The 21,207-nt window shown below is 39.0% G+C and overlaps 8 protein-coding genes across 8 annotated transcripts; 1 reads left to right on the top strand and 7 right to left on the bottom strand.

The window, feature by feature from the left end:
- Nucleotides 1–560: 560 nt before the first annotated feature.
- EV154DRAFT_433482 (uncharacterized protein) lies at nt 561–3,399 on the bottom strand. The gene is made up of 5 exons (XM_051596734.1): nt 3,266–3,399; nt 2,541–3,214; nt 1,878–2,472; nt 1,147–1,780; nt 561–1,077 (listed from the first exon to the last, which is right to left on the bottom strand). Exons 1-5 carry the CDS (start codon nt 3,387–3,389, stop codon nt 798–800), a joined length of 2,307 nt encoding a protein of 768 aa, XP_051463696.1. The 5' UTR covers nt 3,390–3,399; the 3' UTR covers nt 561–797.
- A 1,822-nt stretch (nt 3,400–5,221) lies between these two features.
- EV154DRAFT_573119 (arginase) lies at nt 5,222–6,200 on the bottom strand (the record flags this gene model as incomplete). Its single annotated transcript, XM_051606378.1, has 1 exon — nt 5,222–6,200. One exon carries the CDS (start codon nt 6,198–6,200, stop codon nt 5,265–5,267), a length of 936 nt encoding a protein of 311 aa, XP_051463697.1. The 3' UTR covers nt 5,222–5,264.
- Nucleotides 6,201–6,328: 128 nt separating this feature from the next.
- On the bottom strand, nt 6,329–8,260 carry EV154DRAFT_557605 (Aldehyde/histidinol dehydrogenase; the record flags this gene model as incomplete). Its single annotated transcript, XM_051605444.1, has 8 exons — nt 6,329–6,612; nt 6,675–6,734; nt 6,788–6,843; nt 6,900–7,258; nt 7,314–7,395; nt 7,453–7,762; nt 7,835–7,943; nt 8,015–8,260. The coding sequence occupies 8 exons, from the start codon at nt 8,258–8,260 to the stop codon at nt 6,329–6,331; spliced, it is 1,506 nt and encodes a 501-aa protein (XP_051463698.1).
- Nucleotides 8,261–8,294: 34 nt separating this feature from the next.
- On the bottom strand, nt 8,295–8,955 carry EV154DRAFT_489572 (uncharacterized protein). The gene is made up of 2 exons (XM_051599308.1): nt 8,784–8,955; nt 8,295–8,721 (listed from the first exon to the last, which is right to left on the bottom strand). The coding sequence occupies exons 1-2, from the start codon at nt 8,918–8,920 to the stop codon at nt 8,415–8,417; spliced, it is 444 nt and encodes a 147-aa protein (XP_051463699.1). The 5' UTR covers nt 8,921–8,955; the 3' UTR covers nt 8,295–8,414.
- A 23-nt stretch (nt 8,956–8,978) lies between these two features.
- On the top strand, nt 8,979–10,133 carry EV154DRAFT_489573 (Metallo-beta-lactamase superfamily). Its single transcript, XM_051599309.1, has 4 exons — nt 8,979–9,157; nt 9,240–9,277; nt 9,345–9,420; nt 9,480–10,133. Exons 1-4 carry the CDS (start codon nt 9,087–9,089, stop codon nt 10,081–10,083), a joined length of 789 nt encoding a protein of 262 aa, XP_051463700.1. The 5' UTR covers nt 8,979–9,086; the 3' UTR covers nt 10,084–10,133.
- EV154DRAFT_489575 (uncharacterized protein) lies at nt 10,100–18,852 on the bottom strand. Its single transcript, XM_051599310.1, has 2 exons — nt 16,111–18,852; nt 10,100–16,036 (listed from the first exon to the last, which is right to left on the bottom strand). Exons 1-2 carry the CDS (start codon nt 18,776–18,778, stop codon nt 10,146–10,148), a joined length of 8,559 nt encoding a protein of 2,852 aa, XP_051463701.1. The 5' UTR covers nt 18,779–18,852; the 3' UTR covers nt 10,100–10,145.
- Nucleotides 18,853–19,125: 273 nt separating this feature from the next.
- On the bottom strand, nt 19,126–20,035 carry EV154DRAFT_489576 (40S ribosomal protein). The gene is made up of 3 exons (XM_051599311.1): nt 19,980–20,035; nt 19,581–19,918; nt 19,126–19,310 (listed from the first exon to the last, which is right to left on the bottom strand). The coding sequence occupies exons 1-3, from the start codon at nt 19,989–19,991 to the stop codon at nt 19,199–19,201; spliced, it is 462 nt and encodes a 153-aa protein (XP_051463702.1). The 5' UTR covers nt 19,992–20,035; the 3' UTR covers nt 19,126–19,198.
- Nucleotides 20,036–20,103: 68 nt separating this feature from the next.
- On the bottom strand, nt 20,104–21,111 carry EV154DRAFT_489577 (uncharacterized protein). Its single transcript, XM_051599312.1, has one exon. It carries the CDS (start codon nt 21,073–21,075, stop codon nt 20,140–20,142), a length of 936 nt encoding a protein of 311 aa, XP_051463703.1. The 5' UTR covers nt 21,076–21,111; the 3' UTR covers nt 20,104–20,139.
- Between the last annotated feature and the right edge of the window lie 96 nt (nt 21,112–21,207).

Here is a 21,207-nt window from a genome sequence, read left to right on the forward strand (position 1 = left end):
TATTATTATATTGCTTATTCTAATTGCATGTCAATGTTTTATATCTTTGATTAATGATATATTTGAGAATAGGTCTATACGGTTTACACGATAATATCGGGATCAGCGCAATTAGACTAATTTAAAATAATTGCCTAAGAATTGTCAACTCACGATTTGTTTATGGGCATTTGTTTTGGCATAGAATAATCATCGTCCACTTACAACTCTACTGTCGGATGAATATATTAAGCATTGACATCGAATCCACTAAATGGGTATTTATTTGAAGTGCGATGCGACACCCAAGTCTTTGGATTTAGGCTGACATTGAACAGTTAACACCGCGTAAAGAAATTAGCTGTTTTTTTCGGATAAGATAAATTACATATATTTAAATCTCGCTACAGTGTTTACACTTCAAATTCAGACAACATCAGTTTTTTTTCAGACAAATAAAAATTCACTTTCAAACATTTGCTTACCTTTTTCAGACGATATAAAAATGGAAATTCAGATTTAGTGTTAGACTTTTTTTTTTTTTTTTTTTTTTTTTTTTTTTTTTTTTTTTTTTACCTGTAGGTATCTTTAAGCCATCGCCGGTGAGGGCGTGGCAACCACATTGTAGGTGGCGCTTTGTCTTTTAAAGACATCGGGTCGGCCATCACCTCTCCAAATTGAGGTGGCAATGGTGTACATGTTTTTCGTAGCCATAACGTCACGATTCCAACGAATATTACATTTTTTGCAGAAGAATATTTGATGGATTGATCGGTTGTCCGTTCCACATTTATACTTAAAGTTTTCTAGACTACTTTCTAGGCAGTTATTGCAGTTCTAAGAAAGAAATGACATTGTATTAGTAAATACATGTTATAGACACGTATATCTTTCACCTTTGATGTTTTATATTCATCTATGTCAAGTAGCAATAACTCTCCAAGTTTTTCCCGCAGCTTCAACTGTCTGTATATCATTTCAGAGACGCCATGCCTAATCCCACTGATCTTTACGTGACTTTTATTCTTCAGACCGTCCCCAAAAATTATCAATGGCATTTTACTTTTGTCACCCTCCTCAAATTTCTCTTTGTGGCTTCTTTTTTTTTTTAAAAAAGAAAAAAAAATATTAGAAGAGGAACAACATCCATGGATATGTGAGTAATACCTGGATGCGCTTTTTCTTTGTCTTGATCCGGCTTGAGGGGTGTTGCTTTGATACTTTGCAGCTGTCTTGCTTCTTTTTCTCTTGTTTTTTCTTGTTCTCTTTCGTCGTCCTTTATTGTACTTCTTTGATCCGTTAATTAGGATATTTACAGCATCCTGGAGGGCACGCTGTTTTCCAATGTAATTACACCATTTGACTCTTGCTGTCTGAAAATTGTAAAAACTAAATAGTGTGTCCTTATGTTGCATCATGTATTTCACATGCGTAATATATTTATCAGTAACTGCTGACTTTACAGAAGGTATGTTTGTCTCGATTGTTTGCACTCCTTGTTCTTTCTTCCTGTCTTGCTCCAACTTCATACGATTGGCACTTCCATTCATGTTGTAATATTCGGCAGATGAAAGCCGCCTAACATCCGTGTTACCATGAAATGACACAAAAGCATCTTTCCTATTGGGATCTACTGTGCAAGGTCTAAAATAACGATCGATTTCTTCACTATTGAAATCTTGCAGCTCCAAAGCAGTTTCATTCACAGGAGATTCTGCATATCCCTTTCGGCAAAAAGAAATCCTACAAGTGTACCCATCTGTGTACAGGCTATTAATAAACATCTTTCCTTTTCGTTGAGGTAAATTTTTTAATTTTTCAAAGCTATACAAGTTGAAAATTAGCAGGTTTATTTGTTGCTAAAAACGTATGTACCTACGTATTTATGTTTATTTTAGCAAAATTAAAACGGGCAAAAAAATATCTTTGGGTGAATTCAAAAACTGTTTCTTCCTCTAACCGTTCCATTGAAGCCGTCGGAAACAGACCAGTCAAATTTTGGCTATCTATTTTAACGAAACGCCAATGCAAGCCAGGGTTCGGGAATAGACTGAAGAGACGAGGCGGCTGGAAATCTCTTTTTACGCCGTTGTTGTCGTTTTTGTTTTTTTTTACTTTCTTCTTTTTTCTTGGTCTTTTATTTACTTGATCGGTCTCGTCTGATTGTTCTTGTGAGATGATTTCCAATTGAGAGACAGGAACAGGTAGCGGTGCTTCCACAATTAAGGACTCATATTTCTCCAGAATGTGCTTAAGTACTGGCATAATGCTGAATGGGGCATTATTTAGAGTTGCCTTTGTCACAGGAAATGCTGGTATACGATTCTTGATCTCCAATATCAATGGGTTTAAAAACGTACAAATGTTTTCTTGCTCTTCACTGTTCAAAGAAGTGGAAATATTGTCAGAATTGATGGCTCCCAGTCCTGGAGAAAATAGTACATTGAGCACATGTTCGTATACTATATGTTTTACTATGGGCATTTTTATGTCCTTTTAAAAAAATAATAATTGATGTCAAGTTTTTAATATATATATATTTAACAAGGTTTTACACTTACATGAAATGCTTGACGGATCATGTATATAAAATAGTTTGCAATAATATTTTCAAAGTTCTCTATATAATAGTTGTTATAACAAGTAGCTATAGATTCACAAGCGGATGAAACCACTTGGCCGTAAAGAGTTAAATTTCCTTTATCAACTGTCAAGTTGACGCCTTCAACACCGTTAAGCTCATCCCATACTTCGGCGAGGTGGGGAATAAGAGGATATTGTGATTGAAAATTTTGAACTGATAAATTTTGGTAAACCACTCTACATACGCTATACCAAAAGTTTTGTTTCAATAGTTCATTAGGCAAACTGTTTGGATGTTTCAAAATATAAAAGTTGACAAAAAGCTGAGCGTTGTAGGCAACTTTTCGCAAAAACATTGAAAGACTTTTGATTTTTTCAACCGCAGTGTTATTCGCATTCTCATCTACTGAAGACATGAATGACTTGAGAGGTATGGAGACTGTATATCTTTGATCTTGAGAACCCAGATTTTGTTGAATCAATTCTTTTACTGTATAATTATAATTCAGGCATTCTCTGGACCTAGCAGATGCATGGCCATTTTGACCGCAGGACTTACATACTAGACTTGATGTATTTGGGACAACATTTCTAGCTCTTTTCGCATCACTTTTTGCCCTTTTCTCTTCTGGGGTATCTTTTCTTTTTACACCTTTGGGAAGATTTAGTTATTACAACACATTGAAGAAAGCTTTTATATTACCTTTCTTTCTTTTACTTGGTTTGTTAATGGTTTCACTAGCAGTTTCCTGTTGTTGGCTTTCATATTTTTTCAGCTTTTTCGTCTGTATAAAAGCTTCAATTTTAGGATAAATTGGTGTACGCATCCCGTTTTAGATATTAGAAAGAAAAGGACATAATTGTTGTTTAAATCGACATCAGGCTGATATATATATATATTTGATGTGACCGCTGCTTATTATTAATTTATCAAAGTATTTGTACAAACCAATTAAGTTATTATTTTTTATATCAGATTGTATCTATATGCTATGAAGTGAGGTTATTTGTAGTAGGCTGGGTATGATAATTGTAGGCATGTAAATCACTTTATTCATTTATAATATAAGTCGTATTAAACAAACTTTGTTGAGTGAGTTTTGGCTGTCTCAAAGTTTGATTAAATAGATTATTATGATTACGCTTTTCTTTAGGACCGGTAAAGTGCGCGTAGTCATAATCTAGGATCACTTACCCGTTGTTTTTCGCCGCCGTACGTTTTTCTATGTCATATTCTCTATCATTATCTTTTCCTCCGCTATGTCCTACCCAAATAACATCCCGCCTCTATCATTACATCACAGGTAGATCATGCCAATTATCTGCACAAGTGTAGGAACCTTTTTCTCACTTAAATCGTGAAGTGTTGGTTGAAAATAATTTGATGTCCTCTTTAAATTCTTTGTAACATTATCGACACAAAAGATTGTATTGACTGGGATGGATATCTTGTCTGATTGTCTTTTACATGTGTCTGAAAATCTTTTTACGACTGTCCGGAATATATTTCTGTTTGTCTGAAAACAATTATAAGCCTGTCTGAAAACAAATATAAGTTTGTCCAAAAATAATTTGCATTTGTCTGAATTTGAAGTAACAACACTGTAATCAAATAAACACATCGGGACGATCAGTAAACATTATGTCATATATGTTGTATACACATGTTGGTACCTATAGTTTTCCAACTGCATAGTTATGCATTATTAAATAATTCTGTTAGCCTGTGAATATGTGAAACCATTGCATCATTCAGACTGAGTTGAAGTGAGCAATAATTACAATGAGTAATATTATGAAAAGCAAAATATGAATTAAAACGATGTTTATAATTCAATCAATTGATCTTCAGTCATTTGATAACAAATTTTAAATGAACTTTGACATGGGAACCGCAGTTACGAAATAGGGTAACACAATGTCATTTGTAACAGGTGGTCAGAAAAATGATTGATTAATCAAATATCGCCAATTTTAGTAACAGTGACTGCATCCAATTCGGTAGACAATTAAGCCGTTTCCATGTGCACTTGCGATGCTTTTAGGTGTGTGTGTGTGTAAATAAAATGCAAAAGTGAAACTATTTCTATTGTTTACCTTTTTTAAGAAAGCTTATTGTTGCACGATCCCGCTGTGGGATCCGAAGCGGATTTTTTTTTTTTTCATTCAGGTACGAAAGTAAATGGGTTATCCTATGCTTGCGCCGGGTAGTTTGATTACCGAAAATGACGATAATCTAAACACTTTGGCTAAAACGGGGTCCGTGGATGCATGATTTTGTAACAGCGAAATAATTTAATGTAACTTTTTTTTGATCTCCATATGCAGCTCACACATTTCTTTCTTACTGCGGGAGGGGCGTGTGAATAAAAACTTCGCAAAAAAAAATAATTACATTGTGATTTGTTATGGTAATCAGATAAGGAAAAACGTAATCAGATAATTAACGCAACGATTATTTTTAGCTTTCATGTATTTCACTCACTTATTTCACTCACTTGAGTGGTTAAAATAAAGTCTCGCATGTCCCATGACGTTTTTAGCGCTAAAAAAAAAGCAAGGGGATGCAAGATGGGGAGTTGCGATAACACTTTCCCCCTTATTGATTGTCAAAAATAAAAAAATTTGTGATTGGGTACAACAACGAAAAAAAAAAAAAAAAAAGCGTGTGAAATAGATAAGATAGTTATCTTTTTTATTATTTACAATAATGTCTCACCTAAGCAACAACGTGCAAGGGAACAGCCGACTTGAACGGTTTGATATACGGAATTGGTATCTTCTAAAGTAGGGTTGACTTCCATAATATCAGCAGCCACTAAAAGTCCAGTTTCAGCAATGGCTTCACAGATGTAATGACCTTCTCTGAAGGTCAAACCACCACGTACGGGAGTACCTGTGCTAGGAGCGACAGATGGATCCAATGCGTCCACGTCAAATGAGAGATGAATAGGTAAATCTCTGTTGGGATTAACATGATCAAGCGCTAATTCCACCACTTTACCAATACCATACTTATCAACATGATGCATGGAAAAGGCCTTGATACCGAGGTCCTTGATAATCTTTTTCTCACCCGCATCAATATCACGCAAACCAATATAAGTTAATCTCTCTGTCTTTAACAAGGGACGCACCCAAGCGAAATCAGGATGATCTCCTGCAATACCAGCCAGGAAACTGACGGGACAGCCATGAATATTACCAGAATCAGTACTGGCGGGAGTATTAATATCAGCATGTGCATCCACCCAGATGAGACAAGCGTTAGGATAAGCACCAAAGACACCGGAGACAGTAGCGATGCCAATAGAATGATCACCACCCAAAGTCAAGACAAATTTGCCTTCCTTGGCAGATTGATAGATTTGCTTGGATACGTGTTGAGTGACTGCAGACACATATTTAGGTTGCTTCAGGTTTAAGGTATCAGGATCCTCCTTGGGTTGTAAAGAAGTGATATTTTCATTGCCTTCATAATCCACTGCCCAACCCAACTCTTCGATTTGATTCAACAAGCCAAACTCCACAAGGCGACAAGGACCTTCTTCTACGCCACCACGGGGTTGACCTCCACTGAATGGGACACCGATTACTGATACACTTTGAGATTTTAAAAACTTAGAGACTTGAGACATTTTTTAATTTTAATATAGGAAAAGAGATAAAAAAGGTAAGCCCTTTATATAGCTTTTTTATTTTCTGATTTACATTTAGTCCAATAGAAGCGTGAGAAAATAAGACACGGTCACATGCACTATTTTATTTATTTTCTTTTAAGGTAAAATAAGATGGCTAAAAAGACAGCAAGCACCTTGAGAGGGCTCTTATTGGCTTTCAATTTGAGCATCCAAGGATGAGCCACAAGGACCACACGCAAAATATTGAGCTTACGGCTTGTGTAAGGGGGATATCTGACATTATTAGTGCCTTCCATTGCTTGCTTCTTAACCAACATGGATCTTTCGTGCGTAAATGTATCAAAAGATTTAACACCATGGTAATTGCCCATACCAGATCCACCTACACCACCAAATGGCATGCTGTATTCTATTTATAGACAAAGAAAGGTGAATTTTCGTTGTTTTAAGTTTATTATTATTATTATTTACCTGCTTGATGCACCAAACAATCATTGACACTAACACCACCGGATTGTGTGTTTCTCAAGACTACATAATATAGTATGAATACCTGGGTTTTACTTTCTTTGTGTTATATTTACCTTTTTCGGCAAGCTTCTCCTTGTTTGTGAAAACATAAAGCGCAAGAGCGGGCTCTCTAATAAAAATTATTTTAAATATAGGGTACATCGGATAAGTTACACGCGGCAGTACCTCTTGTTAATAAGACCAATGACTTCATCAATCTCCTTGTACGAGATAACGGGTAAAATGGGACCAAAAATTTCATCACTCATTAAAGCAGCATCATCATATTTTACATTGACGACAACAGTGGGTGCCATATATCTGTCTGATTTATCAATTTGACCACCGATAGCTATCTCACCACTGGTTCTGTTGTTCAATACAGCTTCAATACGATCTACGTGTCTGTCTGCAATAATACGACCATAAGATTCACTTTCTTGAGGGTTAGGTCCGTACCATTTCTTTAATGTGATTTTCATAGCTGCCACAAATTCATTGACACGGTGTTCAGGTACAAATACATGATCGACAGCTACACAAATCTAAAGTATACATGCGTAAGAGAAAAACAGCTTAACATGTGATATATGTTTGTACCTGTCCAGTGTTAAAGAACTTGCCGAAGGCAATACGGTTAGCAGATAATTGCATATCAGCATCATTAGCGATGATAGCGGGACTATTTTATGACAGTTGTAAGTATTGGAATGCATGGAAGGGTTTAAAAATAACTTACGATTTACCGCCCAGCTCCAAAGTGACGGGAGTTAAATGTTTGGCAGCAGCTTCCATGATGATCTTGCCCACAGTGCCATTACCAGTGTAAAAGATATGATCGAATCGCTCTTTTAATAAAGCGGTTGTTTGTTCCACACCGCCATTGACGATTCTGTAGCAGCTGGTGTCCATGTATTTGGGAAAAAGGTCTGTGATGACTGCGGCGGTATAAGGAGAGACTTCAGAGAGCTTGAGAATGACAGAGTTACCTGCTGCAATGGCACCTACCAGAGGCAACAAAGATAATTGAACTGGGTAATTCCAACAGCCTTAAAAAAATAAATAAAATGAAAGCATTAGTAAAATCATGCAAACAATTATAAGCATATTTGGGTAAATACCAATGATGAGAACAACACCAAGAGGGTCCTTGCGGATAATGGCTTTTGCAGTCTTGTTGATGATAGATCTTGGCTTGACTTTTTGGTCCTTGGCTAATGCATCCAAGTTCTGTCACAGTTAAAAAAAAAAAAGAAAAAGAGTTTAATAGAGCATAGAATAAAGTCTATTAATATACATACGTCTAAAAAGAACAAGCATTCGTCGAGTACAGGGGCAATATCACCGACAAGAGCTTCATTACGAGGCTTGTTCATGTCAAAATACATTGCTTCAATAAGACGTTCCTCATTCTCAGCAACGAGATCATAAAGACGTTGAATTTGGTGTTTACGCCACTTTAAATCACGTTGCTTTCCCGAGAAAAACACTTGGCGTACATGGCTGACGTGGTCTTGAATACTTTCAAAGCTAGTGACAGACAACATTATGAAGAAAGATTAAGAATGAAGGAAGGATAAAAGCTGAGTATTTTTTTATTTTTACTGTTTTATTCCTTTTTTTATGTACAGAAGTTTAGCACGTGTTTCACACACACAGAGCAAGAGATATTGGGTAAGAAGTTATTGTCCAAATGGGGTTTTAATGTCGCTGTAAAAAAGCTTGTCGCAACACCGAATTCATATTATTGTATTCCTGATTGTCTACTAGTGTATCCGTCATCTCCTCATCTTGTAACCGAGTATCTGGATCGCCAAATCGCTCGATATGGACAGAGTGAAGTAGACCGTTGATCCCTTCGTAGCTCATGACAGGTGCGTGCGTAGTTGCATAACCAGTCGCTGGTGTGTGTGTCCTAGTGGATATTGAGATAGGCTTTAGCAGAGGGGTATGTGTAGGTAAGACAGTGGGGTATAATATCGCTTCAGTATTAGCAGGAGGAGTGGATCTACATAGAAAATAGTCAGTTGTTTGCCTTATCGTGGTTTAAAACTGTCCCGTTTTCTTTACTTGGCTTCTTCGTATGCTTTGGGCCGTTTTACGTTTCTGTCCATCGCCTCTGTTGATCTTGTTCGTTTTAATTGCGGTTTATGCTCCATGTTGAGAAATGGTGATAGAAAAGGTGTCTCCCAGTAAAACCGTGACATGTACAAAATATATAAGGAGGTGAAATAAGAAAAAATAAAACCCACAGTGCTCTCAACAGATGTATTTTTTTTCCATAGTATGTGACTGTGATACGCGTCGTTGCTTCTTTTTTTTTCTCGAGTTCCTTTTCCAGTTGGCATGATTTTTATTTAGTTTCTTCTTTTCATGCTTTCCCGAATCAATCCTACATTATTCAAAAACATGATCGTCAAGCCCGTAAACTGTCTCAAAGACAAGTAAGTAATTTACCAAGCACACTATCACTGTATGTATCATTCAAACCAAACTCTCGTTTATCTCCAAAAAAAAAAAAAAAAGTTATGCATATATTATTCTTTGTGAAAAGTCAAAGCAAGGTAAACACTTAGTAAGGATATATATCCTACTAAACTCTAACCTGCCCATTTTTTTTTATTTATATAGCTGCTGCTGTAGACCCTGTTGAGCCTGAAAACGTATTGAAAGCTATGGAAGATTTCCCAGATTACAAATTATCAATGTAACCATCCCATCCATCGATTAATAATACAGCGGATGTTTAATTCTGATATTCTGTAGGATTCTTACCACGCATCATCATTGGGATCATGCAGGCGGTAACCCCAAACTTTTGAAGCAAAAGAGTGGATTAGATTGTTATGGCGGATCAAAGCAAGTGGACGGTGTCAAACATATATTAAAGGACGGTGACACTGTACAATTAGGCGAGTTGAATATTCGGGCTTTATCCACCACGGGACATACAATGGACCACCTTTGTTACTACATTGATCATGAAGACGATCGTGCTGTTTTTACAGGCGACTGTTTGTTTTCTTCGGGATGCGGTAGATTCTTTGAGGGAACACCTAGCGATATGCACAAGGCTTTTTCAAAGTTAGTCGAGTTACCTGATGACACCAAGGTCTATTTCGGTCATGAATATACCATCAGTAATTTAAAGTTTGCTCAGCATGTCGAACCCGAAAACAAGGATGTGGCCGACAAATTAGCCTGGGCACAGCGTATTGGCTGTACCACACCTTCCTCCATGGCCAATGAGAAATTAACTAACCCGTTTTTAAGGGTGAAGCAAGTCGCTAAAAACGTGGTTAAAGACCCTAAAAATGCATCCGAGATTGATGTTTTAGGTGAGCTTCGTAAAATGAAGGACAATTTTTAAATGGGGAACAAATAAATTAAAAAAAATATATATTTGGTTTTTTTTTATTATTATTATTGTTATTATGTACTATTAGGATTGGTATGTTTACTAGGAGGGTTATTAGGTTTCACGGTGGCGGTGGTGGTGGTATTTTTAGTTACAAGGGGTTTCGTGGCCTTCACCTTGGTGGTTTTGGTGGTAGGCAGTGGGGTAGCTTTGGTAGGGGTAGGTGTCACTACTGTTCTGGGAGGAGGAGGAGGAGTAGGGGTCGTAGACGGAGCCGGGATTGTTTTTGTGGGTGTCATTGTACCCTTAGTAGGGGTAGGGGTGGTCGCTTTAGGGGAAGGAGACTTGTTACTTGTCAAAGTAGAAGGATTTCCGGTTTTTTCCTTTCGACGTGCCATACGTCTTCTGGTATAATCGTTGGTATTAGCAGTGCTTGAGCTCATCGTGCGACCCATATCCATTGCCTTGCGCATTTTGACCTCTAACTGATTTCCATGCTGATCTACAGCAATAAAACGGTCTCCTTCCTTGTATCCTGATGTGGTACTGGCAGAATGACTGGGAGAGCCTGTAGGATGATTTGACGTACTGGATCGACTACTGTTGGTAGTAGTAGAAGACCTATTTTGAGGTGATACGCTACGTTGCTTACCAAAATCACGACGTGTCTCGATAAATCCTTCTTGGATGGTAGGAGATTTGGGTTCTTCTTCTTCGGGAATCATGCGCGTACGATGATTGTTTGCTCCACCACGTTGACTACGAGGAATAAAATCACCTTCCAATAAAGCATGATCACGCAAGAACTGAGAGAGTTCTGTCCAGCCACCACCAACACGTACCATCACCATCTTACTCTTGAGCACACGACAATAAGCTAACTTTGGGTTCAAATTACCAAACCAGTAACGACCTGTTTCACCAGGAACCATCTTGACCTTGACTCGGTAAGGAGTTTCATTCACAATACGTCCAATTTCAATATCCAAATCGTTATGGGGATCAGCTACATATGAGTTCAAGGGAGCTTTGGGAGCCACAATACGGGGCGCATGTTGTTTTACATGTGTAGCGGATTTAGAAGGTTGGTGTTGTAAAGGTGGTGTCAGGTACCTGCTTGTGCTTCGATTAGGATGCAAACGACTGATACCACTCTTGCTGCTAGAGGAAGAACTGCTAGCGGTGGGTGATAATCGCTGTCTGGCTAAGGAAGTATCGGCTCTTTCACGCAAAATGGAAGACGTTTTTCGGGTAGGTAAAGAGCATTTACGAGATCGAGTCAATTTATCATGAGGATCCACCGAGGTATCAATGGTTCGACTAAGTTCAATCTTACGAGTCTTGAATTGCTTCTTGATGGCAATCCATTTGTGTTCCATTTCCTGGAGATGAGCAGCAGCAAGGATACCTTCGGTTTCATGCTTTTGAGAGATGAGGGTCGTTTGCTTTTTAGCTGCAGTCATTTGCTGCACAATTTTTTCTTCGTAGTAACGGAACTTGGAGTCGAGTTCGATAGATCTCGCTTGTAAATCGGTACGACTAAAGCTGCTGCCAATTAAAGTAGCATGATGAGGAGCTGATTTACCAACGGCTTCTTCAAATGCGGTTTGTAGAATCTCCACTTCATCCGCTATCGTCAAGTATTGACCGATATCCATAGCCTTTTCTAATTCACCGTACTTAGTATCCAACAATTCAAACAAGCTAGCTACTGATTCTTGCACCTCTTCATGTTGACGGATAAATGTGTTATCGATATCTTCAATTTGGGATATCATGGTATTCAATTGCTCCACTTCAAGTTCAATTTGTGGTTTAACTTCGGATTCCATGATGCTCAGGTTGCGTTGGATAACCTCTACCTCAGACTGACGCAACATGGTCAACAACGATTGTTCTTCTTTGATAATATCTTCAAGTTTCTTTTCTTCACCACCAATGGCTGTTTTATCATCATCAGAAATAACATCACCAATATCGCTATGTGGATCGTCCACATCATCATGGGTATTGATACTAAAGTTGTCATCGGAATCAAAGAGCTTAATACTACTGACACACTCGCGTGTCTCTCCTACCATGGCCATGATATTTTTGATCTTGCGAGCAATAGCGACACCACGTGCTGTCTTTTCTACAGTGATTTTAACACTCTCTAATTCTTCACCCATCAAACGCCATTTTCCTTCAATCTCTGTAGCATTCTGCTCAACAATTTTGATTAAAGATTGCACAGCATTATTTCCTCTTACTGATAACAAGGTCTTGGAAAGTTCGCTGAATGACTCGATCACGTTTTCAAAATCGAGGAATTTTTGTGAGAGACTAGCAAGCTCCAGTGCTGCTTCCGATTCATCCATATGATCGCCCAAGACTTGCGTGGTAGCCAAATGGCAGTTATCAACCCAAGAAGCAATACTTTCTGCACTCTTACAATGACCCAGGACACGACGCATGACATCGTTTACAGCTTGTTCTTCTCCACAGGCCTTATCCATGGCCTCCATACTCTGTGCTAAGTCCGCCTCGATAGCTTCAAATCGGTCATCATCTTCGTACTTGCTTTGTAAGACTACAACTAGATCATTGACAGCCACTGATTGTGCATAGACCTTGCTTTGTTGAGCCTCCGTGGTGGAAGCAGAAAATGACTTGAATAATTGCTCCATGTATTTACTAGAACCTTCTTCTACCACAAAGTCTTCTAAACGTTGATTGACGTCCTTTACAAGTAATTGGCTGCATACCTTGACCTCTTGCAAGAACTGTTGACAGGCGAGAATATCCACATGTTTTTGTGCAGCAGATTTTTTCTCAAGCAATAAATCAGTAGCGCGCTTCAAATCAGCTTGCAATTGGTCATGACGAGTTTGGAAACAAGCCAAGTTACCGTCATCGGATAAAGTGACAGCAATATCGTTACATGATGAAAGTCGGGATTCCACTACCTTTAAAAGTGATGCATCGCTATCCAAAAAGGCAGGCATGGTCTCTTCCAACACCATATTTTCCAGACGTTCAAAGATACCGGCCAAAGACTCGGATTGCATATCGTTGAGTTTAGCATGTAAATCAAACCATTGCGCGACACTATCTACATGGTGTTTGTCTTGACTGACATCTTGTTTCAACTGTTTCCAACGTTGTTCCAGAGCCTGCTGACGAGTATCTACCTCGGTTAAATGAGACACCTTGTTCAATTGTAAGAAACGATAAAAGGATCTTTGTTCATCATAAGTTTCATGATGTTTCTCAAAAACATCACAAAGGGATTGATAAGATTCATTCACTTGCTTGACTGTGGCTTGATCCTCTTCTACAGACAGACCGCGGATAATACGATGAGATTCAGCATCTAAAGCAGCTCTTGTTTCATTCATACACGCATCTACAGCATCGGCACCCACGAAGTATTCGAGTTTGAAACGATGATGATTGGCTTCGGTTGTTTTCTCACTTACGAGTTTTTTGAACCCTTGAAAGTCTTGCAATACAGAAGCCAACATTTCAGTCATTTCCTTCAACCATGCAGGTGATACACATTCACTAGAAGATTTTGCTTTTTCTTCGCCCAGTCTAGCACGGATTTGTTCAATATAAGTATCGGATAACATGACGATATCGTTTTGCCATTGGTTGGTAATATCTTCGGTCACTTGAGATAAATCCATCTTGACTACGTTTTCGTGCAAATCTTGACATTGTTGACGGAAAGACTCGACACACTTGATATACTCACGGTATCTCAACGTTGTAGACCATTCGTTTTTAGATACCTGAATTTTTTGGTTCAAGTTATCCCAAGCTGCATTCATATTGAGCTGTGTTGATTGGATACGAGCCAAAATATTTTCATCATCTCCTTGTTGTTGAATCATGACCACACATTGATTTGCGGATTCCTTGAGACTTTGCACGGAATTTGCATATGTCACTGCTCCAGATTGTAAAGCACTCACGGTATTCACTGCAACACGAAGTTCGTTGATAGCTAATGAGGGTTGAAGAGTATCCAATTGCAGTGCTTTTGATTCAATCCAGTCCTTAACAGCTGTAGCTTCTGACATGTAAGTTTCTTCTGCAGCTTTACAACGTGATACACGTTCCTTGGATTTCAAAATAGATTCCAATGAAGTGCCTAATTCATCAAGACGCGCACGACGAGCTGTCAGCATTTCGGTCATAGCAGCATTATGAGAATCATCTTCTTCACGACAAGTAGCATCATGGTCGCGGTAATGACGTACTGGATAGACCATTTGGGATTCTAATTGAGATACACGTACCAAATATTCCTGCAAAGCTTCCTTTTCTTGACCCTCCACCGTATCAGAAGACAGGAATCGTGTCTTGATCGTCTCGGCCAATGTTTCCAAGGCAGCAATATTGGCTAAACGAGTCAAGATCAAATCGCGTTGTTCTAAAACTTGGTCCACAAACTTGACATGCTCTTGCACACGCTCAATGGTAGATTCCAAAGTGGATTTACGTTTATAGACCATTTCAGTTTGCAACAGAGGAGCGTTTTCAGATTGTAAAGAAACAAGATGGTCGAGTAAAGAAGCCAAAGCCGCTACTTGGGTATCTGCAGGTTCATACTTTACATTGTGATCAGGGGAATAAGAAGGAGACCATCGAGCTGATTGACGAATAAAAGATTCGGTTTCAAGCGCCTTTTCAGCACAGATTTTCAATTCTCGATCGACTTTAGACTCCCAAGCATGACGTGATTTTAAGAACTGAATCTCTGAGACTTGGGTAGAAATCAGGTCTTGCAACTTGACCGAGAGTTTTTCGAGGTCGTCTTGTTTGGTTTCTAAAGAAGTGGTGTACACCATATCACTGGATTTGTACAAGGTCATCATATCGATAAAAGCAGAATTTAACGGAGGTACTGCATCTTTTAAAAGTGTGCCTAATGTGTCATCAAACACTTCCATACGAGCAATCAAGTCGTCTAATAAATCACCACCTTGAGGAGATGCAAGCCATACATTCTTTTCATTGATCCATTCACGCACACCGTCTTGAATAGTATTTACCTGATGTGATTGAGTGACCCATAATTCTTCCCATACAGTACGATAGTGACAAGCAGTTGCTTGACTTTTGAACAAGTCCACGCGCACGTTCAAGTCTTGCCATGACATGTCAAGAGCTATCATGGTAGCTTGGGTGACTGCAGGATCCACCACAGATCTCACCTGATCATCCTTTTCCACTGCTTGCTTCAAATCTTCCAGATCATGTAAGAGAGGCTGGTACTTGTCTTTCTCTAGTTCTGTTACTTGTGCCTCAAAGTCACGTACCTTTTCCATATAAGTTTGAATAGGAACTTGTTCGGTACCTTGATGTACAAGACCGGTGTTTAAATCAAACGTATAAACATGATCAACGTTCTCTGTCAAAGACTTAACGCTTTGATCAAACGCGTCGGAATCCGTACACCATCGTTCTAATTTCAAACGATGCACGATAGAAATATCCAAACGCTGCAACAAATCCGTCATTCTTTTGACCAGATCTTGCAGTTCTGTGTAGTTTTTAAAGATAACGGTGGCTACTTCTGTACTAATTTCATCATCACTGGTAGATGGACGTGTAGCACGCGCATCCTCAGAACATTGAGGATAAGGCAATTGAGATCCAGATTGCATCCAGAGTTGAATCACACTTTGACTGAATTCTTTCACAAGCAACCCAAATTGTTCACGGCGGGCATCGGCATCGGCTAATTTCATCACGGTATCGTTGGCGGCTTGAATATCCGAGATAATTCCACGGCCTTGATCGCCCAAGGTAGTGACTTGGGTAGAGAAATCAGTCAATGCATTATATTGTGCTAAGACTCCCTCACTGAACTGTATCAAGTCACACAAATTGTTGTAGCTCTGATCAAGTGTATCCTGACGACGTTGTACATGTTGGGGCGTAATATTGTCTTGTGCTTGGTTCACATCAAAAGCTGGAAAGGAAAAAATAAGGAGTATTCGTTAAAAAAAAAAGCACGCAATAAACCAACCCGGATAAAAGACTTACAGCTATTGTTAAGAATGATGTCGAATCCATTGGATAGATCTTTAAAGGTTTGATCCACAGGAGTTAATTGCTCCAAATAAAACTCTTGTACTTTTTGCTGCATAGCTTCAAATTCTTGTTGCACGGTATTTCGATCCAAGACAATCTCGATTTCACTTCTCCATTGAGCTTTACGTGCCACAAATTCCCAGACTTGGAAAGTCATGTTGGAGATCCACAAGGAGGTTTTGGCGTGTTGTGTTTCCCATGAAATTCGCTTTCCTAAGATATCCAAACACAGACTATGAAACTGAAGTGCATCATCCAACACAGCCAATTGATCTCCCAGGTTCGTCATACCTTCATTCAAAGCAGACACCAAAGCTAACATGTGTGTATTAGTAGGTGGTTGAGAAGACGTGGTTTGTAATGCGCCAATTGTATCCAACAATTTCTTGATATCGTTCTCCTTGATCCCCTTCATCTTGGCGACTTGTCCGTCACGCTCCTTGTTCAAACGAGCAAGATCTGTTTCATCCAAGGCACATTTACCAACAAATACATCCACTTTTGATTTCTTAATCGACCGCATACGTTCATCCACCCAACTTAATAAACGCACGATTTCATCCTGTAGTTGTTTAGCTCGCTTTTGTAATTGAAGTGCTCGACGATAGGAAGCGAGACTATGATCTAAAGCTTCGCCAAACAGAACCAAACCTGATTTTCGTGCACCTACCACCGTGCGAATAGTATCGTTAGCTTCGTCATTGCCTTGTTCATCAGTAGGGTGAGATGCTTCTGGGTAAGGTACACGTGATGCTACACTTGTGACGAGACGCACAGCATTTTCCTGAAAAGACGCTACCTTATCACTAAAATCCGTGTTGGTTGAATGAGTGCCGTGTTGCTCTGTTGCCACGGTAATCTCTTGACGTAAAAGATCACCATCGTTCTTAAGTTTATCGGCGCGATCCACAAAATCCGTCACAACCAGGTACTGTTCGACCACTTGACGTGCAAATGCAATACGATTGGTTAACTCCTCAAATGCTTCCTCAATAGCGACTTGTCTCGATTCCAGATGAGAAGGTAATTCGATGTTACAAGCATCATCGAGATCCTGATACATGTTGACGGTGGTAGTGAATTGACCTTGATCGAAGGCAGAAGACTGTTTTTCGAAATCAATTAAAGTATCAATGATTTCTGATTTTTCAGTCATCTTTTTGTCCTCGTCTATGTCGTTCAGAAGCGGAGGTCGCCAACGTGCCTTTTGTTGGACAAAGACACGCACATGTTCTCCTGTGGCACGTACCCAAGTGACAGACACATTGTATTCTTGTTCCCAATACATGCGCAAAGTCAGCATCTGAAGTTCATAAGCGTGTCTACGTAAAAGATGCATGAGACGATCCAGAGTCATGAGTGTTGTGAAAGTGATTTCGATGGTGGTTGTATCTGCAGGCGAAAGATCCTTATTACCACCGGTCAATGCTTTTACATGAGCACGAAGACGTGTCATATCCTCTTTATCAAATAACTCGACTTGTGTTTCCAACACTTGTTGTTCCTTGTTTAATTCATCAATGGTGGATGGTTCGTAATCTAATTCGACCTCGTCTAAAGCATTCATGTTGGGTTTAGCTTCCAATGCAGCAATATGTGTTTCAATCCAAGAGCGAATTCTCTCAGCCTCTACAAACCAAACACGGACATCATCTACCCAACAACAAATCAATTGATATTTCTCTCGTAAAAAGATGTATTCCTGATTTGTCACGGCATCTGTGGCCAGGAGGTCTTTAAATTTAACGAGTAAAGCATCCATGGCAAGGCCAGCTGCCTTTGATCTGGATTCCAAATCTTGAATACCGACATCTGTAGTGGTTGTTTTCAACATTTTGGCCTGAATGAACTCCAATTCGTTGCGAATATACGCAGCGGTGTTTGTAAATTGAATGGTAGTGCGTAGAACATCACCCTTATGCAACTGCAAATGAAGTGCAGCGCGAGTTGCATCAATGGCGGAAATCACGACTGCAATGTCCAACGGTAAAACATCTGGTAAGTTAGCAACATAAGTTTGGTAAGCAACCAGTTCTCGAGATTCAAGCCTATCTAGATCGGATTGAATTTGGTCCAATGAAGGTATATCCTCTGTTGTTGGCGGTAATATATCGTCACTTTGGATACGTGGAGAAGGCGAGCGTGTAGAGACAGAAAGTCCTTCTTCTTCTCGTATTGATAAATCGACCAATTGATGAAAGAGTTTGTTGTATGGCAACAAGAGTTGAAGTCGATGTATGTCTATGGGGTTTCCTTCTGTTGGTGTTTGTCCAATATGTAAGTCACGTAGTGTGTCTTGTTGTCTATCACGAATGGCAGATGCCAAGTTGGAAAAGTACAATGTACAATTGTCGTCGACGAGAGGTGTCAAGCCCAAACGTTGTTCAAACAATGTTAGACTGTGAGTGAAGAGAGTTGTAGGTGCTTGTTCGGACAGTTGTTCAACGAGATTGGGTATTGCTTCTGGAAAGTAATGATGAGCAAGACATAATAAAGGTTTACCCTGCCAATATTCTATAGATAGGTCGCGAATAGGTGAAATTAAAAGTAACTCAGAATAAATGGATAATTCCTTTTGCAACCATGCCAGCACAGTTGATGCTATTGAACAACTTGACATCTTTTTTTTTTTTTGTTAATAGAGGTGGGTAAAGAGGAAAAGAGAGAGAGAGACAGAGAAGGAAAAAAGGGAAAAGTTTAAAAAAAGAGGGAAAAAAGGAGTATGAAACGCGGGGGGCGTGTAAAGAGATTACTGGCTTTCAATCTAAAAACTGGTTCAAATCATCATACTTTCTGCTCTCTCACGAAAATAAAGGAGTATATATCCTTACGGGTAATCGATCCATAATTGTTGTCAGACACTGTAAATCATTTGGGCGTCAAACCTTTTTTTAAGGGGGTACCTTTTATAAGCACACAAATATTGACACTGTGCATCTTCCCCAAAAAGGTAATAATAAGCAATGATTAAATAACTATAGAAACTCGTTTTTATTCAAATTTTTATAGCACAAAAAGTTAAGTTGCTAAATAATTAAATTTAGAACTTGGAGAAGGACTTGGAAGCACTCTTAGCCTTGGAGACCTTAAGGACGTTGAAACGAACGGTCTTGGAAAGAGGACGACATTGACCAATGGTAACGAGATCACCACTATTTAAAAATTAATTAGTACAAGTGGATATCAAAGGCTTGGTGGAGCCGCTACCTCACCAACTACCTCTATCCGTCAAAAACCTCTTTTTTTTCATGCTTATAAGAGATCATTGTAAAAGGATAATGCTAAAGAACAAAATATTCTTTAAGAAGCCAACGAAAGACTCTTCCTTCACTCACATCATTTTAAACAGATAAATTTTCTTGTTTTAAACGAACAATAGAGTAGCGTGTGTGGTATATGTATAAAAAAAAGGTGGTACTTACGCTTCAATAGCGGCAGACTCGAAAGCAGGGGAAACGTGAGCAGAGATGTTCTTGTGACGCTTCTCATAACGGTTATACTTGGGAATGTAATGAAGATAATCACGACGGACAACGAGGGTACGCTTCATCTTGGTGGAGGTGACAATACCGGTAAGGATACGACCTTGGATGTTGACTTCACCGACGAAGGGACACTTCTTATCGATGTAGGTACCGGTCTTGGCTTCCTTGGGGGTCTTGAAACCATAACCGACTTCCTTGAACCAACGTTGGTTACGCTTCTTGGCGTCCTTGGAGTTTTGGAAAATACCAGCTTGCTTTTGGAAAGCCTTCTCGGTCTGTGGGAGATAATTGTTAGTAAAACCATCTCGATATACAATCCCTTTCGTCTATACATACTTGGTGTTCCATTTTTAATAAAGTAATTAGAGGAAGAGCAAAAGAGCTTGCACACGATTTCCATTGTATTTATTTATTTTTTTCCTGTAAAATTTTTTATAGCAGTCATGGACGTATTTGATTGGTTGAGATTTAAGCCACAAATTTTTTTATTATTTTTTTATTTTTGACGTCTATGCTCTATGGATCGTAATAATTGTAATCTAAATTTGGCACCGCTCAACCGCCCTGCCTCTTCGGTGTTATGTAATCTCTCGACCATTTCTATCGCCTTGTCATACTCTTGCATATCACATAAGGTGGTCACTACAATGCTGGTTATGGCATAATCCGGTGTTAACCGGGACTGGTCTAAATCATCTAAATATCGCAATAACGTCGATATATCCTTTCGCCTTGATGCGTCTTTCATGAATATCCCAAATGTCACTAGAGTAGGTTGTGTGTGTTTCTTTAAATCATCCAACATGGCATGTGCACTCTCCAATTGTCCTTGGCTCAATAGACTCTTGATGAGCGTATTATACAGGACCACATTCACTTGATTGTTGAATCGATTCATTTCTTTGCAAAGCTGTGTAATCGTCTTCATATCCACTGGTCTGGTATTGTTGGCAATCAAATTAATCAACATGGTATACATGTAAATCATGGATCGCGCACTACGTTTCGAAGGTTGATTTTGACTGTAGAAAGAAATCAGGGTATCATGAACAGCATACATGCCTATCAAATTATTCGACTTGTATAGTCCTCGAATTAATTGATAAAGGGACTCTCGACTAGGAAATCCTCCTTCCGCTAGTAACTTTAGATATATCGCAAGTGCCTCATTGGCTCGTCCTTGCACTGAAAGTTTGTTTATCGCAATAGAGGGTTCGGCTGGTCGAGAATTGACGTGTGCTGCAGCGTATTTCTTGGTTAAGCTTGCATTCTCTACCATGGTATAATGTCGTAATTGTTGTTGATGTTGCATCATGGGCGTCCTCAATTGAAATTTACCACACCCCAAACACGTTGAAAGACTTCGACGGGGTATGTTTATCGTAGGCAGCATACTTGACAGAAATAAATTGAGTACGCGAACATGCCGCATGCCATCTATTTTTTATTTTCTAAACAAGGTAAAAATAAAGAAAAAAGGGGATCCATGCTTGTCAAAATCTATACACCCAAATAAGGTAATTTTAGCCAATCATGTGACGTGGCTCTTTTGATACGAGTTGAG

The sequence above is a fragment of the Mucor mucedo genome, assembly GCF_025094135.1.
Source record: "Mucor mucedo strain NRRL 3635 chromosome Unknown EV154scaffold_1, whole genome shotgun sequence".
NCBI classification, from domain to species: Eukaryota; Fungi; Mucoromycota; class Mucoromycetes; order Mucorales; family Mucoraceae; genus Mucor; species Mucor mucedo.

Bases quoted from the DNA above. Each gene is read 5' to 3' on its own strand.
- EV154DRAFT_433482 (XM_051596734.1), bottom strand. From the start codon at position 3,389: ATGCGTACACCAATTTATCCTAAAATTGAAGCTTTTATACAGACGAAA. The intron at 3,215-3,265 runs GTAATATAAAAG...ATCTTCCCAAAG, and splicing joins ACCAAGTAAAAGAAAGAAAG to GTGTAAAAAGAAAAGATACC. The intron at 2,473-2,540 runs GTAAGTGTAAAA...TTTTTTTAAAAG, and splicing joins TGATCCGTCAAGCATTTCAT to GACATAAAAATGCCCATAGT.
- EV154DRAFT_489572 (XM_051599308.1), bottom strand. From the start codon at position 8,920: ATGTCACGGTTTTACTGGGAGACACCTTTTCTATCACCATTTCTCAAC. The intron at 8,722-8,783 runs GTAAAGAAAACG...TTTTCTATGTAG, and splicing joins AAAGCATACGAAGAAGCCAA to ATCCACTCCTCCTGCTAATA.
- EV154DRAFT_489573 (XM_051599309.1), top strand. From the start codon at position 9,087: ATGCTTTCCCGAATCAATCCTACATTATTCAAAAACATGATCGTCAAG. The intron at 9,158-9,239 runs GTAAGTAATTTA...AAAAAAAAAAAG, and splicing joins GTAAACTGTCTCAAAGACAA to TTATGCATATATTATTCTTT. The intron at 9,421-9,479 runs GTAACCATCCCA...GATATTCTGTAG, and splicing joins CCAGATTACAAATTATCAAT to GATTCTTACCACGCATCATC.
- EV154DRAFT_489575 (XM_051599310.1), bottom strand. From the start codon at position 18,778: ATGTCAAGTTGTTCAATAGCATCAACTGTGCTGGCATGGTTGCAAAAG. The intron at 16,037-16,110 runs GTAAGTCTTTTA...TTTCCTTTCCAG, and splicing joins CATCATTCTTAACAATAGCT to CTTTTGATGTGAACCAAGCA.
- EV154DRAFT_489576 (XM_051599311.1), bottom strand. The intron at 19,311-19,580 runs GTAAGTACCACC...ATTTTTAAATAG, and splicing joins GAGTCTGCCGCTATTGAAGC to TGGTGATCTCGTTACCATTG.
- EV154DRAFT_489577 (XM_051599312.1), bottom strand. From the start codon at position 21,075: ATGCGGCATGTTCGCGTACTCAATTTATTTCTGTCAAGTATGCTGCCT.